The following is an 18996-nucleotide window of genomic DNA, read 5'->3' on the forward strand; positions in this document are numbered from 1 at the left end:
TTATGACTTAAATGTAAATTATGATTGATTATAAGGATACTGAACTCAGTCCTTGATCTAAGGTATTTAGAGCTCTCTATAAGTCTTAAAGACACTAATAAATGTATGTTGGATTTGAGTCAATCTAGTATTAACATTAGAATATTACTTGTATTGAATGTTTTAGTAATAATTTTATTAAGAATTGACAATAAATTTTCTTACCATCTATAGCCAGGATCTCTGCTGTGTATATCCCATTGGTAATATATTTTGACTTCTTATCAAATTCCCTAGAAAATTGTATCTCTCCAGTCCTTGAATCTATTTTTAACCAGTTGCCTGCGTCATGTCCTATGATATACCTGTTTTTAAATAAATACATTCATCATTTGCTTATATAAAAGTTAATCATTTTAAGCTGCACAATGTGTTACTCTTATATATGGTATTTGCATGCTTTATAGTGACAATTGAGTCAGTTTATAAAATGTATAGAGAATAAAATTCCAGTATAGAACATATTTATGTACAGATTCACAACAGAATTTTATAATCTCATAATTCTTACTCTTCTGGCTGTTAATATAATTGTTAATAGAATGTATGAAATTATTTCAGGGCTGTTTATAAAATCATAGCAGTGTCTATCGAAAGAATGTGAGAATGCGCTTTCTTCATTTTCACATGTGATATATTTTTTTCTTAGATTTTAATACATATTGGTTTCAGAGCCTCTCATTTGGCCTGTTAGGGGTTGTGGTATCATCTAGTCTGCTTGTGTATATGGAATTTTTTTTTTTTTTACATATAATGGATTCAAAGCTTTTGACCTTATTGGTAGAACATCTGTTCTCTGTACCAGGCGTAAATTCAAACATCTAAGACACTTATCTGGCACATTCTTTCCTCTGATAAACTTCACAGTTTTTGTTGTCTACCTATTTATTAGCTGATTAAGTAATCAAAAAATTTTATGTCAAAAGTAATTTATAGGTCAGTAGACTTTGTTCATTCCAAATATATTGGAAGGAAAAGATAAAGAGAATACTTGTATATTTCGCTATAGTTATTTTCCAGGATATCTTACATAGATCTAACTCATATATAATCTGTGTATCTAGTGACCCTAATACCTACCTTTCTGTTTTTTCAGTTCTGATTCTCTTAAGATCAATCAAATTTCTGAAACATCTATGTTTCAGCCTCTTCTTTTTTTTTTTATTTTTTTGTTTTAGGTCAAGTAGGAGATTGAAATTAGCCCCAAAGTCATTAGATAACACAGATTTTAAGGAAAAAAAGTGACTCATCTTTTATGATGTCTTATTGTTTATAATATAGCTTAATCATCCTGGGGCCAGGGTAGTACAGCCGGGCACAAAAGGTCAGAGAGACTCACAGAGTATCTGTAGGTGGCTCTTTGATCTTACAATTGCTCACTGGACGCAATTACTCCTTTAACCTGTTGGAGCCCTTACTGCCTCTAAAGCACTATTAAAATTCTGAAATAAAGTTAATACTGCAGTCATCTTCTAAAATGAAGACAAAAAGCAAAGCAAAACTTCAAAAGTAGCACCTTCTAGTGAATTAATATAGGAAGAGCTGAGCTTTATCTCTTTAACACGAGCAAAATATGTGCAGTACCTGACGTTTGTTGCAGGGTTTCCTGTATCCAAATCTATAGCTGTGTATGTGCCGAGCACAAAATTCAATAAGGAATTTCCTTTCAGTCCTTCTCGCACACTGAACGTCATAGAATTTGGTTGAAATGCAGGTCCTTCTCTCACGTTAACAACCTGAATTCTCACAGGGGTTGAGTGCATTCGGAATTGAGAGGCAACCGAGTGGTGAAACTCAGCTTGGTTTTTAACTCCAATGCTAAGATGAATATTAGGCACTTGTTCATAATCCAGCGTCTGAAATGATAGAAAGTTAGAAAAAAACAACAAAACTGAAACAGCAAAAAGACTTTCTTGATAGAATTAGAAGTCAAAATTTAAAAAGCAATACACTAAAATAAAGGCCAGGAGCTATGCAATTCTGCTCTTGAACCGATCGAATTTTTTTGTTACCACATTATGTATATCATGGGCTTCCCTGGTGTCTCATATGGTAAAGAATGTGCCTGCAGTGCAGGAGACCCTGGTTTGATCCCTGGGTGGAGAAGATCCCCTGGAGAAGGGCGTGACAACCCACTCCAGTATTCTTGCCTGGAGAATCCCATGGACAGAGGACCTGGTGGGCTACAGTTCATGCGGTCACAAAGATTGATCGACTAACACTTTCACTTTCACTTACATATATCAGACATGTTATTTCCTTTATCTTTTGGCATAATCAGGTACATGGCACATGGATGATTTAGGCCTGTGACTTTAAGCTGGACTCTAGTTTTGGAGTTTTGAACTTCATACATAAAACCCTAAAATGAAAGATGACCCTTCTTTCCAAATGAGGTGCTTATGAAAAATAAAAAGTAATGAAATAAAAATATTCACAGTTATTAAATGAATAAGTAGTAGCCAGGTCTCTTTTGTAGAATGCCTATCTGAGAATATCTTGGAAGTATAACCAGAGAACCTAGAAGCCAGTATATATGGTGTAATTGAACCTATAATTTTGAAAAATGATACAAACAACTTCTAAAGGAGAATTTGTGACTATTATAGTCTATAGCAATTATAGACTATTGGAGCCCTCAACTATAATTTAATTGTGCTGAGTCTGGTGAACAAGAAGACTCCTTCATAGGGCACATTCAAATGAGAAAAGTCACCTTTGAGATGGGTTCTTTGGATAAAAGATGAATAGAATCTTTTGATCAAGAATGACTGATGTGGTGACATGAAAAGTCACCAACAATGATTCAGCACAGAGCGGAAATGAATTGTGGGCTCAAAAATGAATTTTCAATTGGAAGAGATCCATTTTCTCCATTTGTGTAAAAACAGTTGTAGAAAAGGGAGTACTGGGTGCTGTTAGAAGTACTCTGGGAGCTAAGATAAACATCAATTGCAACACATTTACCAATAACACAAGTTAAGACATGAGTACCATCAGCAAGAATCTTAGACAAATCTCTGCTTCTCAGGGAAATTCCATAACCTCATGAATGTTCTAGATTTTGGTTAAATTGTTCACAGGAGGTAATAAGATAGAAATATTCACAGGAATTTACTAGGGTTCTTGCTTGGGGCTGGCTCAACATGCCTCACTTAAAATTCAGCTAAAACCCTTGAGATTGGGATTTCAATTGCTGAAATGCCCAGGAATTGACATTTTCTGGTACAGATGTGTCTGAGCAGCAGGGCACACACAGTCGGGAAAGATCTTACAGAAATCAACAGCGGGAAAAATCTTCAGACGCGAGTTCTTTCCTAAAACTTGGTTTACTGGCCCCGGATTACACTGTAGGGCACAGAAGTGGCAGTTAAGAATGAGTTTGGAATCAGAGACATCTAGTTGGAACTTGTCTTTGTCATTTGCTGCCTAGGTGAACTTAGACAAATTAGTCTTCCTCTTTGGTTTTGTTTCACTTTCTATAAAAAAAGGAATCATAATATTTTCTTCCCTGAGTTGTGATGATTGAGGTAATATGCATAGAGCCTTTATACACATAATATAACCCAATAACTGGTGTCCAGAGAGTGCGTGCGCGTGCTTAGTCGTGTCTGACTCTTTGGGACCGCATGGGCTATAGCTCAGCAGGCTCGTCTGTCCATGGAATTTTCCAGACAAGAATACTGGAGCGGGTGGCCATTTCTCCTTCCAGGGAATCTTCCTGACCCAGGAATCAAACCCACATCTCTTGCCTCTTTTGTATTGGCAGGTGGATTCTTTACCAGTGTCCCATGTAGGAAGAGGGTCAGCAAGTGTGTAATAAATCTTGATTAGAGTTATTATAAAAATACACAACCAGTATTTTTTGTTAGAATTCCAATTGGATAGTATTTTGCTTTTCTTTTTGATGTTGAAGTGAATGTGTGCTTACTCCCCCATCTATTTATATTCTTTGCTATCCATACATATGTGATCATAAATACCAAAAAAAAAAATTATTGACAAAGAGATTTTTCACTTTCTTAGAGGTCTTTCTCTTGTTAATTTACACCACGGGGGCCAATCCTAAGGAGGGTAGGCCTGCCAGGATTCCATACCCAAGAAATGGGGTTAATTAATTATGGGCAATATTGAGAGCTGGCGGGGAAAAGGAGAAAAAGGTTTGCTAAACTAAGGATACCACAGCCCTGAAAGGAGCAAGGTTTCTAGAACAAAGGGAAAACCATGAGGATGAATCTGTTAGGATTTTCTGCTCAGAAAATCCTTATAAGTGATTTATAAGTGGGATGGCTATAAAGTGGGATAGTTCCTGGAAAACTGGGACTATGTCTGATTCATATTCCTGGCACCCTTCATTTCTCAAATTTGGGTTGAACTGAATTATTTATAATGTCCTCAGACTAAGAAAAGGGTTCTAGAAATCTTAGTCAAAAGCTTGTGACTTAGAGGTCAGTTCTTATGAGGTTAAGTGATAGCTTGAGTGAATATGGAGAGAGTCCCAGAGGACATTAGTGACCTTGTTCCAAATGCCAAATCTTGGAAAATTGCCCATATATCCTCTACATACATAGCTCTTTTGGCTGTGTGCTAGCACACATATTCAGTTCAGTTCAGTTTATTTGCTCAGTCGTGTCTGACTCTGTGAGCCTACGGACTGCAGCACACCAGGCTTCTCTGTCTATCACCAACTCCCGGAGCTTGCTCAAACTCATGCCCATTAAGTTGGTGATGCCATTCAACCATCTCATCCTCTGTCGTCCCCTTCTCTTCCTGTCTTCAATCTTTCCCCAGCATCAGGGCACACATATTAAGATTTTAAATTTCATTAGCCCTTCTACATTATTTTGATGTTTTAAAGCATATTGTTTTTTGCTCTTTGTAAGAAACTTGGGAAGTTATCATTCTGAAAAAATATACATACTTTGTTTACACCATGTCTAATACTACCTTGACCAATTTTTCATGAAATTGAATTTCCAGTAGTTTTTTTTTTTTTCTATTTTGCAATAATGTAAGTAGATCTTTAAAAAAAGTTTTAGCTTTCACAGAAGATATTATGTATGTCATAGATAGTGCACTGCCTGAGTGATGAACGTGTTTTCTTTCTCATTTTTCTGATTTTGTAGAAATGATGAACTCTGCATTCAAACTCAGTGACTCCTGTTTCGGTGAGAGCAGCAGTTTCAGTAAGTGGCATCGTCATTACTCTTAAAGTTTGGTGAGCTGCTGCTGTCTTCTGGACATGGGACCAGGTGCAAGGGATGGAAAGATATTTAGGTCAAGTTGTTTATGCTCAAAGATTTTTTTTTTTTTGCTCTTATTTTAGTAGTTTAGGAGGCAGATTAAAAGCAAAAAAAATAAGTTATATATTGTAAGATAATATACGAAGACAGTGATAAAGGTGGTAAGAAAATAGGTAAGAATTTCATGACATGTCTAGATCTTGATTTTTAACTAAGATGCAAGGCAGAACAAATTCTGATCCCTGGAAAGAAATGTGACTAAATATTCAGAATTTGATGAGGTGATAGGCAACCTCCTGTCTCTCTCTTTCTATCCATGTCACATTTGGCAGTGGCTATTTGTTCGTTAATTTGTATTTTGACTTCATTTGCTTTAGATCAGGTTCCTAACTTCAAGACTTGATCAATATAATAATTATTTTCTTTCATCTTTCTGGAGTTGAGCTCATAATGTTACAGCTATTTTAAAATATACCTCAAAGCTTTTCTTGGTGTATAAGTAGGGCTGGTGAATTTTTTTGGTTAAGGGCAGATAGTAAATATTTTAGGCTTTGGAGATCAGATACAGTTTCCGTCTTGAGCATTCAGTTCAGCCAATGGAGTGTGGAAACAGCCATAGGAAATATACAAATGAATGCATGTGGCTGTGTTCCAGTAAAACTTTATTTGCAAAAAAGTGGCAGGTCAGATTTGGCCTGAGAGTCATAGTTTGCTGATCTTTGGCCCAAAGCCATGTTTCTCAAACAGGAAGTTCATCGCATATTCTTGGAGTCCTTGTGTTCTCTTAAGGAATTGAAATGTCATATATTGATTTGAATGGCAATTTAAAAAGCACATACAGATGTTTTCCATGTTTTTGATGACTGCCTCATAAATTAATACTCTACATGATTTCTGTGCTAGTGGTTGTATTTTGTGGTAAAGTAGTAATACTTTAATTTCTCCAAACAGTTGCAAAAAGGACAGAAAAAAATTCAATATATAAACAACATGTTTGGATCAGATGAGGGCTAAATGGCTTCCTAATTTACTGTCTGGAAAAAAGTATCACAGTAACTGGAATAGAGAAAAGTATTAACAACTGAATAATCACAGTTCACACTGTGTGCTCAAATAAATATGTACATAGATCTACAAGTATATGTTTTCATAGCTATAAGTTCTGTTTATGTTGTTAGTAGTAATTTTGTTTGTGAAAAATTAATTTTCCTTATTGCATTAATGCTAATTTGAATCTTATTGGTTTGTAGTTTTATTTCTATTTTTAGATTTTATTGTTGTCCATAAAGCATAAAGTAGTTCAAGAAAAATTAATCTATAAGAAAAAAGTCAAACCCTGCAGTCCAGTACTCAAGGTTCTGAACATGTGTTCTTGCATCTCATCACTTTTCTCCATGAATACTCTGCAACAGCCCCACAGAACTGCTCGTCATGCCTGAACATGCTTTATGCTTTCTCACCTGTGTGTTTGTGCATTTTGTTACCCACATTAACAATCTCGGTTATAAAGTCTTAAGCCTGATTCCATGACTGAAACCCTTTCAGCCACCTCTTGCTCAGAAAGATCTTATCTGTTAGAACTTATTTCATATTTCACCCATCTGGCTATTAATTGGGGCTTCCCAGGTGGTGTTAGTGGTAAAGAACCCGCCTGCTAGTGCAGGAGATGGAAGAGGCATGGGTACGATCCCTGGGTTGGGAAGATCCTCTGGAGGAGGGCATGGCAGCCCACTCCAGTTTATGCCTAATACCATAACATCTACTATGTGTTTTTTTTTAACTCATATTATTACCTAGTTTGGAAGTACCTGCCTTATTTTCTCAACTAGGTGTTGGGCATTGTGAGAACAAAACAGACTTCTTATTTCTCTTGGTAATAAACACTGCCTTGCTGAACAGACCACTAACCCAGGACACTTGTCCACACAAGAAGTATGCAAGGTTATGGTCCACTTGTTGCAGACAGATTCTCTCTCTGAGTATTCTAACCCTTCTTGGAAAGCGAATATTGCAGATCCCATACTGTACCTTGATGACTTTCAAAATGCCTTCGTTGGTTTGTGGGTCTGTTTGAATATCAAACCAATTCCCATCATTTCCAGAGAGAATTAAATATTTTGCCAACCAGTTGTCAGTGCCTTCTTCGTCGAGATCAATTGCTTGAAATCGGATCAGTTCCGAACTTAAACAGTTCTCTTCAATACTCGCTGAGTACTGAAATGGCATAGATCAATTTTATAATCAATAAATTTTCAAAAGGAAAGAGATTGACTTATCATAATTCTTATTTGAAATACTAACAACAGATTATGCCAATGATTTTTGTGTCAGCCATCTGTCCTATCAGCAATATAAGAATAAAATGATTACAGGATAATAAAACTGGTTTTCTTGTGCTGCAGGTGCAATCAAGGTCAAACAGGAACTTCGTTTTATTTTTCTTGCTTATTTTAAATTTTTCTTAAGTTAGTTCTTCCTTTTATGTAAAGGGCAAGATGGTAATTATATTAGACTTTGTGGACCAGGGAGTTTGTGTCAGTTACTCATCTCTGCTGTTGTTAAGATCTAAGCAGCCACGGACAACACAGGACAGTTGTGGCCTAATAAAACTTTTTAATTTTAACCAAAATAGGCAGTGAGCCAGGTTCAGCCCTACTGTTTTCAATTGTGTGGCTCTTTATGAATATGGAAGTTGGAATGTTTGGGACTTTTCTGGAATTGATTCAGCAAATCATCAGGCATAGAAAAATACATCAACATTGTTACATGATTCCCAGAGTTATGTTCATAAATTTCTACAATTCTGTGAGTAGAGAGTATGGAGGAGATATGCTGTCAAAGAAGAGATTTACACAGAATAGTGAAACAGGCAAATTTACTATTCAGTGAAAGTGAAAGTCGCTCAGTCGTGTCCAACTCTTTGCGATCCCATGGACTATACAGTCCATGGAATTCTCCAGGCCAGAATACTGGAGTGAGTAGCCATTACCTTCTCCAGGGGATCTTCCCAACCCAAGGATCAAAGCCAGGTCTCTCGCATTGCAGGCAGATTCTTTACCAGCTATCACCAGGGAAGCCCCCAAGAATACTGGAGTGGGTAGCCTATTCCTTCTCTAGCAGATCTTGTATGTGATTATATGTAAGAAGTTCCAAAGTTTATACAGCGAGAAAGTTGAGTACATCTATACATGTCATAACCCCAGTGGACAGAGGAGCCTGGTGGGCTACAGTCCATGGGGTTGCCAAGAGTTGGACATGACATAGCACAGCACAGCAGCATACATGTCATAGAACCAGGTTCACAAACCAGCAGGAAAGTAGATCTATTATTGACACTTATGGGGGAAAAAAGGAGTAGAAGAGTAACAACTTACCGAAGTTTTCTCCAAAGTGGGGAAATTATCATTGACGTCTAAAACCTTGATTCTGCAGTCACACTCTGAAGACAGTCCATCCGTAGCTCCATCCCGATCTGAGCCCCTCACGAGGAGGTTATACATGCTGTGTTGCTTAAGATGAAAGAGAATTTTAAGACTTTGACCTTGTTTGGAATACAATCCAACACATTCTGATTATTCCATTTTTCTTTTATAATTTTCTGTCATCTTTTAATACAGTATTTTTTTCTTTTCATCATTTTCATTGAAAAGTAATGGCTGGACTCTTTTTACTCTTCTCCTTTACACGAAAAAGGCATGGGCACACACGCATCATTTCATCTTTGTCTCGTCAAAACTGAATTCCTTATTTTTAAAAGTTCATTCACAGCAGGCTTTACCTCTCTGTCGAGGAGGTTGGACGTCGTGCACACTTCTCCAGTGTACCTGTTCATGATGAACATCGGTGAGCCCGCCGGCTCCTGAGACACAATCTTATAGGCAATTTTAGAATTCAGATGATTGTCTTCGTCTGCGTCTGTGGCACTTAACTTTACCACCAGGGTGTCTAGAAATGAAGACGGAGGCGAAGAAGGTTTGGGAGTCTGTTAGAATCAATTCTGCAAATCATCAGGCATAGGAAGAAAGAGTAGTCTGCCTTCTCCTGAATTCTCTTGTTCTAATTTTCCATGAGAATATAGTACCATGACTTTCCACTTCACTGCTGATTACAAAAATAATGGTGGTTTCCTTCTATAAAATCCTTTACCATTTATAAAGTACTTATACTCCTTAAAAGATGGCAAATTAGCAAAATATAGGAATCTTTTTAAAAAATAAATAATCTTTGATTTAAAATGTACTTATTGGTTTATTTAAAGTGACAACAATAAACTCATTATGTTTACATAAGTCACATTTTTTTTAATAAAAAATGAACTATATCACAATGGAATTTAGTGACATGGTTGGCATTGTCTCACATTTCTGCAAATGTATTTTTAAAAAAAACTTTAAAAATTGTTTAATACCATTTTTAAAAATTACTTTCCATTTTCAAATACAAATTTGGCTTTTTCTGATACTGAAATTGCCTGTATTGCAATCTACTAAAGCTTTTAACCAAGACAAATAGATGGTGTAACACAGTGAAGGCGTGTCACTTTGCTTACTTGCGTCGCTGTTTTCTTCAATGCTGGCTGTGTACACATTTTGTGTAAAGACTGGGGGGTTATCATTTATGTCCATAACTTTGACCCGAAGCTCAAGAGGCCTTTCTAAGTCTTCACCCCGTGAATTCAGAGCTCGGCAATAAATCTGTGGAAAGTTGGGGGAAAAAAAACCAAAACACTGTTTTCACCAAAGGAAGTTAAGCAAGAGCCTGAAAATATATTAGGTAGTGTGCAAAGCAACAATTTCCCCAGTAAATTCAGACTGTATTACAATCTAGTGATTTAAATTTTATCAAGATATTTTGATCACATACGTAATGTAACACATGAGAGAATCCTGAACTGTAAATTTATATTTCATACTCTTTTCATCTATTCAAGTCATTTATTTGATTTCAGTTTACTGTGTTTTATCAAAAGTAAGCATTAGTCTTGAGATGATATTTTTTGAAGAAAAAAAATATGCGTAATTCAGAGCACACTTACCAAGAAAAGTGGTGTTATCTCTCGGTCCACCACTGAAGTGATGTTAATTTCCCCCGTCCGAGGGTTAATGGTGAACACTCCATAGGGCGGTCGATCGATTCCTGCCCCAGAGATGCGGTATGTAATCTTCTGGTTCACTTCACAGTCTGATCGAATCTATGAAGAAAATGGCCAGAAGTGTGGTTTAATTTAGAGCAGGTCATAATCTGTGGAGTTAGTGGACTGAGAAGGGAATGGGCTTTGTAGTCAGGTGGGCTTTGAACCAAAACCTGGAGCTGAGAGGGTAACAGGCAGGAAGGCCAGGGGTCTCCAAATAGAGGAAATAGCCTGCAAGTGTCAGACATTTTTATCTCTCTTAAGCGGCAGGAGGAAACAAACTAGCAATATTTTTTCCTTCTCTATACAAATTTAAAGGGAGGTTTCTCTTAAAATACTGTGTTGCCATAATGACACCCGGTTTCGCCTGAAGTTAGCTATTCTCGAGCCTAGAGATAACCAATGCCTTTTTCTTATGAAAATGTTCGTCTTAAGCTATGCTAACGTACTATGCCTTTACCCCAAACTCTGTCTCCAAGTCGGTTCCGCCTCTTGGCCCAGAACCTACTTGACAAACCAGTATGGATATTGTTCCCCTAATCTATGTAAATGAAACTATTTGTATGGTGGTCTGCCCTTCTTCAAGATTCAAGTTAATCATTTTATGGCCCAGGATAAACCATTTGGTGCCAAGATTATCCCAAAATGCATCTTATGGGTGAGGGGCCTGGTGCCATTCTGAATTTTAAGACATTCCTTTCTTTCATTAACAGACTGCTAGTGACTATATAACATCCAGCTAAAGACTAGCAGGGGGGTACTCTTTCTGCCCCCTTCTGATGCCTATGTTAGAAGCTTTCTCTATCTCCTTTATACTTCAATAAAACTTTATTACACAAAAGCTCTGAGCGATCAAGCCTCGTCTCTGGCCCCGGATTGAATTCTTCTCCTCCGGGGGCCAAGAATCCTGGTGTATTCGCGTGATTCAACAACAACCTTTCAGAGCCATGACTTATACCTGTGTAACTTTGGAAAATTTACTTAGCTTTGCCAAGCACCAGCCGATAATGAGATATTAATAATACCACCTATACCCTGCTGCTGCTGCTGCTGCTAAGTCGCTTCAGTCGTGTCCGATTCTGTGCGACCCCATAGACAGCAGCCCACCAGGCTCCCTCATCCCTGGGATTCTCCAGGCAAGAACACTGGAGTGGGTTGCCATTTCTTTCTCCAATGCAGGAAAGTGAAAGGTGAAAGAGAAGTCGCTCAGTCGTGTCCGACTCTGTGCAACCCCGTGGACCGCAGCCCACCAGGCTCCTCTGTCCATGGGATTTCCCAGGCAAGAGTACTGGAGTGGGGTGCCATTGCCTTCTCCGGCCTATACCCTAGGTTTGCTAATACCACCTATACCCTAGGTTTGCTATGGTGATTGTATGAGGTGGCATATAGTCACCTCACCCCACCTCACTTCACCCCAGTTCCTGGCATATGACACTTATGTGCTTGATGCTACTACATTTGTTATTATGAAAATATTCTTCAATTCTCTGGTTCTCTTTGCTACTGAAGAAAGAATTCGAGAGAAGAAAGCACCATCTTTACTGTTCTTTAAAAAGGTGTTTCACTGTCTAGACTTTAGTTAGAGATTTAATCAAAATTACCAATAAATTAGGAAAGCCGGAAGAGAAATACAGTGTTTAGTGGTATTGGCAATAATTTTATCATTTGAAACCTACTGTATCACCAATTTGCCAAACAAATTTTGTGACAAATATTTTGCCATATAGGTTTTGAGTAGTTTTGTATATGCTGTTCATAAATTTAAACAAAGATATTTCAATTTTGAAATCTCACCTGTATATTGAAGATGTGAACACTCAGTAAGATACTAAGATTTGTTGCCCAAATATCCACACTTAAACAATGACAGCTGAAAATACAACTTGGATTAGCTCCCCTTAATCCAAAGATCTTATTTATATAAATGAAAATCCAGGAAATCCCCCAAATGTGAATAAAAAGAGAAGAAAAGGAAATGGCAACCCACTCCAGTATTCTTGCCTGGGAAATCTCATGGACAGAGGAGCCTGGGTGACTACAGTCCATGCGGTCACAAAGAGCCGGACACGACTGAGCGACTGGCACACAATATGCCATACAAATGGGATAACAGAAAGCTATAACTGTGAGTTGAATGGAAACAGTAACAATTTAAAGCTTTCCAAAAATTTCTAAGAATTTGAAAACTTCTGACAGAAAATAATCTCTTTTCTTGAGGTGAGGTTACATCTTTAATATCAGTGGGATGCTTATTATATATGTAAAGCTTTCTATATACATTTAAGCTATGCATATATGTAATACTTTAAGGAGAGAATTCTGGTAGATCACTGTACTGTTGATTTCAGCATGAGGGCAGGGCCAAGATGTCCAGAAAGAGCTAGTGAGGCTGTTAATGCGGGTCCCCTCCTTCACGAATCAATTTATTATATATTCTTTTCTTCACTCTCCTTCCTTACTGATTGCCAGTGTTTAGAGTACTTTTTAAGACTCTTCTAATTTCTGAATGTAGGAATCTAGTGGAAATTTGTGACCCTGTCCTGACTCTCTTGGAAGGGATTAATCAATACTGTAAACTTTCCCAGGTGGTGCTGGCAGTAAAGAACCTGTCTGCCAATGCAGGAGACTCAAGAGATGTGGGTTCAATCCGTGGGTCAGGAAGATCCTCTGGAGAAGGAAATGGCAACCCACTCCAGTATTCTTGCCTGGGAAATCCCATGGACAGAGGAGCCTGGCAGGCTCCAGCACATAGGGTCACAGTGTCAGACACGACGGAAGCGACTTCACACAGGAATCCAATGGAAACTTTTTTCACTATCCTGACTCTCTTGGAGGGAATTAATCAATACTGTAAACCTTTGATTTTGTAATATAAGACTACTGCATACATCATGCATACCCTTCCTATTATGTAGACATGTGAGTACACAGAATGCAAACCAACAAATAAAGCTCAGTTGTGCAGGAGATCCAGATCTCCCCGCATCACTCAGGAACCCTCTGCTCTGTATTATCAGCTTCCAGAATGTGATATTCAAAACAATGTCTCAACAATGCAAACAAATTACTCCATATCACCCATCTTCCTAAGTCACTATGGTGTCCTGGAGGCTGCAAGTCCTCAACATGTCTGGGGCCTTTCCTGCCCTGCAGAAGCCTTTGTTATCAGCACAGCCTCCTCCTGTTTGTTTCATCACTTACTCTGGCAATCGGATTCCTCTTGGAGTTATCTTCTCCTTCTCGACAGGCTGCAGCAAACTTGATCCACTCCCGCTTCTGTCTTCTGACCGTTTGCCATTTTGCGGTGCCATTTTCCGCATCCAATTCCTTCACCTTAAGCAAAAAACATTCCCATTTTGCACAGTGTTAGAGCAGTTTTACTCAGTAAGGACATTTATTCAACACTGTAAGGTGCACCCAGAGGAAGCAACAGTATTGAATTTGAGAAACAAAGAAAGTATTAACTATTTTACAACTCTGGATGGACATAGCCTGGTCACCTTGACTTAGCAACTTCCCTTGGAATTCTCTCTTTCTAACTATAGGATTCTAGTGAAACAAATTTTCTTAGCTGTGTATAGAGCGTATAGTATGTTCTAATGGGTAACAGGTGTGGCTTTTCTTTCCTCAACCTGTCCTCGCCAGGTTAGGAGTCCTGCCCACCTCACCCTTCACTCTGCTGTGACCAGGTTTCCTGGTCTCCGGAGTGTAAAAACTGCAGTGTTCCATGTGAGTATATCCCCTGAGAAAAGAGCTTTGTGCTGGTGAGTATGCTCAGCTAAGAGTGGGAAGGGATTTTTTTTCTCCTCTCTTGATAAGGACACTGCCCTGGCTAAGCATCCAAATAGATTAGTGCAGGATTAGAGGGATATTTTAGCTGAGTTAATGGTACCTGCAGTAATCCCATGGATGTCTAGATGGCTTCTTAGAGTTGTCTGTTTGTATCTCTGCTTGCTATATGTTTTTCTCTTTGTAGTCTTATGTTGCTATTGTCGGAGGATATTTAAGAATTTTACAGTTAAAGAATTTTTGAGCCTCAAAAGGGAGACTCAAAGGGAGGCTCAAAAGGGAGGGGACATATGTATAGTACCAACAGTTCATGTTGATGTATGGCAGAAACCAACACAATATCATAAAACAATTATCCTTCAATTAAAAATAAATAAAGAAGAAAAGAATTTAGAAATATTACTACCTGTATGTTTGTATACATGTGTACTTATGTGTGGAGATTTTTAGCAGTAACGCCTAATATATTTATAAAGATGTGGATAAGTGTGTTTGCTTTAATCAAAGCTTTATTTAATTCCCACTTTGGGGAAAGAATTCAATGAATGGAATTTATCCTTTCAAGAATCAAAGAATTTTTCATTTTCCCCCCATTTTGATGCAACTTCCACTTGATACAAATGTTCCCCTGTTTGCAACAGAGATTTGAAAACTAATTTTATTTTTTTCAAAGGTTTGAGATCATCATAATGGAAGTTTAACTACTGAAATAAAGTCCTGCTGGAGATGGAGGACAGTAGCTTTATATCCTGAGTCCTGCTCTAAGAATCTGCACCAGATTCTCTGTTGTTTTATTTAGTTGTGATTACATATTTTTTACTTTTGTACCTTTTACTCATCAATTTACTGTCAGTTGTCCTCTTGCTGATGTAACTGTCGAAAAATCCTCTTCCCACTCTAATATGTAGTTTTGCTTCTTTTTCTTTGATTTAGGTTGGAAAATGTATAGATAATATAGTTTGATAAATAGGAATTACTACACTGAGCTGTCACAAACCATGGCTAAATGCATGGCTATTGGGGAATATAGGTTTTACGATTGCTATTTCAATGTGGAAGAAGTTCTTTCTTTTATCTTTTATCTCAACTATTATGGTTTCTGATTTTTGATATATGATGCATTACAAAATTCAGTTTTCTTTTGTTTTTAAATTGAAAAATAGTTTTGTTATACATTACCTCAACAACAAATTCACTGTTTACTTCCAGCACCACCTGTTACAGAAGGTAAAATATAAGCATAAATTTTCATAATTTAAAGGAAGCAGTACCAGAAAAGCATTGACAGTGTTTTTATTAACTCATTTGTTAAATACTATTTTGTTAATAATATGGAATAAACATGGGTGATGCAACATACAGGCTTCTGCCCTCTAAAGGCTTAACTTTTAGGGAAGACAAAATTTTAACTTAAAGCAAGGCAGGTTAGGATACATGCTTCAACATGGATACTGATGGGCTCAGTGAAAGGACAGAGTGGACCACTCAAGTTATCAAGGTGAATCCTGGGAAAGATTCATAGGAGAGGAGGCGATTGAAAAGGGTCTGCAGGATGAACCTGCTTTGATAAGAGGAATTGATGGGGAAGAACACTTTCGCAAGAGGAAAACACAAGTACAGTTGTAAAGGCACTGTTTTAGAGGATGTTCTGGAAATGGTAAATAATATTCAGTCAGTTCAGTGCAGTAGCTCAGTCATGTCCGACTCTTTGCGACCCCATGAACTGCAGCATGCCAGGCCTCCCTGTCCATCACCAACTCCTGGAGTCTACCCAAACCCTTGTCTATTGAGTCAGTGATGCCATCCGACCCTCATCCTCTATCGTCCCCTTCTCCTCCTGCCCTCAATCTTTCCCAAGATCAGGGTCTTTTCAAATGAGTCAGCTCTTCACATTAGGTGGCCAAAGTATTGGAGTTTCAGCTTCAACATCAGTCCTTCTAATGTACACCCAGGACTGATCTCCTTTAGGATGGACTGGTTGGATCTCCTTGCAGTCCAAGGGACTCAAGGAATTAGAGGAAATGATGAGGAGGGATGGGTGACAAGGCTTAGATGTGAGCTTGGAGCCAGATCATGAAGTTTTATACTCCAGACTCAAGAGTCTAGACTTTATTGGGTAAGAGATTGGGAGTGACCAGAACATGATTTTTAAAGCATGTCATTGATACAAAGAGGAGATTACAAGGAGAAAGCACTTGAAGTTGACACCCTTAGATAGCAGTTGCTTAGGTAAGACATAGAAAATGAACATCGGTGCTAAGGTGGCACTGGGAAGGGGAGAGGATGGACGCTTGTGGGCTGTGGGGCAGGAGAGAGGAAGAGTCACGTGATTCTGGTGACGTGAGCGAGGCTTTCTTGGAGAATTGAGGTACTATTATAGAAAAAAAATTCAGCAGCAGATTATCACTGCAGGGAAATGGTGACCTAAGTTTGTTTTATTTGTTTGCAATGGGTTTCTGAAACTTGGATTAGATATAAAAGCTGTATATGTGTATGTGCTCAGTCGCGTCCGACTCTTTGCAGCCCCATGGACTGTAGCCCATCAAATTCCTCTGTCCGTGGGATTCTCCAGGCAAAAGTACTGGAATGGGTAGCTGTTCCCTTCTCCAGGGAATCTTCCCAACCCAGGGATCAAACCCACATCTCTTGAATCTCCTGAATTGGCAAGCAGATTCTTTACCAAGTATGCCACCTGTACAAGTAGAATTTATCCAAACAGGAGTGCTGTTTAAAGTTGAAGGAAATGAGGCTATGACTTTAAACAGTTTAAGATAAAAGAAGTAGGCAGGGATTGGATTCTAATGGGAACTGCTTGTGCAGAGTTCAGAAGGAAGACGTCTGAAAACAGAGGGCACCCAGAGACTAATAGAAAAGAGAGGTCAAGGGATCAGGGCTGTGGGTGTATAGCAGATTCTGTTAGTGTGAGGATGCTAAGAAGGGGTAGGGGTTATGGTCCTTGCGGTGGAGGGTTGGAGAGGATGTGTAGTTCAGAAAGGAAAAGAAGTTGGGTAAGTAGGTGAAGGAGAAGTAGCCAAAGAGCAGGCAGAGTGAGTGGACTGGAGTGACAAGTTAGACAAAGAGGGGATCTTTAGTGGTTTACATGCCATAACAAGGACAAGGAAAATGGGGATGGGGACATTGGGGATCTAAAGTAGTCAGGCTTTGCTAACTTTTCCCAGGGGCGTAAATCAAATTACAGGAGTCAAGAAATAAGTTATTTAGACAAATGGAAATAACAATTATAGATTACATTTTCAAGTTCAGAGATTTTTAAAGTGTGAGATGCAGTGGGGATTTAACTAGATCAAGGCATATTTTGGGACACCATGATAAAATATATAGTCTACAGGGAGAGGAAATGGGATTGTGGAGAAAGAGTGATAGGAAGAGAAAGGAAATGGAGGAGGAGAAGAGGGAAGAAATCAAAGAGTAGTTACGACTGTGATTGAGAAAATTTAGTTGTTCTGTAGTCACTCAGTTGTGTCCAGCTGTTTGAGACACCATGGACTGCAGCCTTCCAGGCTCCTCTGTTCATGGGATTTCCGAGGCAAGAATACTGGAGTGAGTTGCCATTCCCTTCTCCATAGGATCTTTCCAACCCAGGGATAGAACTCATGTCTGCTGCTCTGGCAGTTGGACTGTTTACCACTGAGCCACCAGGGAAGCCTTGATTGAGAGAATAGGAATGGCTGAATCAGAGCTGTGGGTGAAAGAGACCAGATACGAGGAAGACTGTTTCTTCTTTTGAAACAGAAGATCAAAAGAATACAATGAAGAGAGAAAATCATTTGGAGATGTAATTGGAGGAAAATTACACACATACCTACTCCATAGTTCTGAACAGTTGGAGTGAGCAGGCATGGGGAGGGCTCCATGAGACTGTCAGAGACCTCTGGAATCTGCCAGAGGGGAGGTGACAGGAAGCCAGCCCAACAGCCCAAGTCAGAGAGGAGCCGTCGGCCCACCTAGCATTCTTGAAATGATCATTCCCTCATTGTGCATTTGTTCTGTGCCTTTTCTAGCAGTACTTGACAGTCTGGGAGTGGGTGGACAAAGAATACAAGGGCTGTCCTGGCTTTGGGGATTGTTGTCAAGAACAGAGCAGAGATGCAGGGAGGGGATCAGACACGACTATGAACTCCAGAGAGTCAGGGAACTGAGACCAGAGAGCCTGGGACTGGTGGAGTGGGGCAGAGTAGATTTTGCAGGTGTGAAATGGGGGTGTAAGAGGCAGTGTAGGGTGGGGATTTGGAATGACAGCTGAGTCCAGAGAGAGTAAAATACTGATGAGAAATTTGGCAGTAGGGCCCAGTATTTCCTTTTAACTTACTTTCTCACTCATGTGTACTTTTATTAGACATAGTAAAGTATCTAGACCTGGGAAGAAAGTTTATTATTGAACAGAAGATGGTTTTAATTGGTTGCATAAAATGTCTTATTTCATAATTAATATTGCCTTTTGGGGACTTCCCTGGTGGTCCAGTGGTTAAGAATCCACCTTCCATTGCAAAGGATGCAGGTTCGATCCCTGGTCAGGGAACTAAGATCCCACATGCTTCGGGGCAACTAAGCCACTGAGCCACAACGAAGATCCAAAGTATCGCAACTCAGACCCAACATAGCCAAATAAATAAATGAATAAATAGTTTTTTTTTTTTTTTTAAATATTGCCTTTTGGGAGTTAGGCATTCTTTTTGTTAGAAAGATAGGTGATTCTGGAAGGTCTAAGAAAGTAAAAAAAAAAATCACACAGTATCCCACTACTTGGAAATCGCCATGGTTAATATTTGGAGA

General features: G+C 38.7%; 1 protein-coding gene across 1 annotated transcript in view; it reads right to left on the minus strand.

Moving 5' to 3' along the window:
• The window catches only part of DSG4 (desmoglein 4), a 30400-nt gene extending 11856 nt beyond the window's left edge, over positions 1-18544 (minus strand). Inside the window, exons 1-10 of the mRNA XM_070778596.1 lie at positions 18533-18544; positions 15382-15417; positions 13615-13746; positions 10318-10473; positions 9832-9976; positions 9061-9227; positions 8657-8791; positions 7311-7496; positions 1624-1895; positions 205-344 (exon numbers count right to left, since the gene is read on the minus strand). Coding sequence (XP_070634697.1) covers positions 205-344; positions 1624-1895; positions 7311-7496; positions 8657-8791; positions 9061-9227; positions 9832-9976; positions 10318-10473; positions 13615-13746; positions 15382-15417; positions 18533-18544 — 1381 coding nt within the window. The remainder of the gene's footprint in view (positions 1-204; positions 345-1623; positions 1896-7310; positions 7497-8656; positions 8792-9060; positions 9228-9831; positions 9977-10317; positions 10474-13614; positions 13747-15381; positions 15418-18532) is intronic.
• Positions 18545-18996: the final 452 nt, after the last annotated feature.

Source organism: Bos indicus, chromosome 24 (genome assembly GCF_029378745.1).
Source record: "Bos indicus isolate NIAB-ARS_2022 breed Sahiwal x Tharparkar chromosome 24, NIAB-ARS_B.indTharparkar_mat_pri_1.0, whole genome shotgun sequence".
Lineage (NCBI taxonomy): Eukaryota > Metazoa > Chordata > Mammalia > Artiodactyla > Bovidae > Bos > Bos indicus.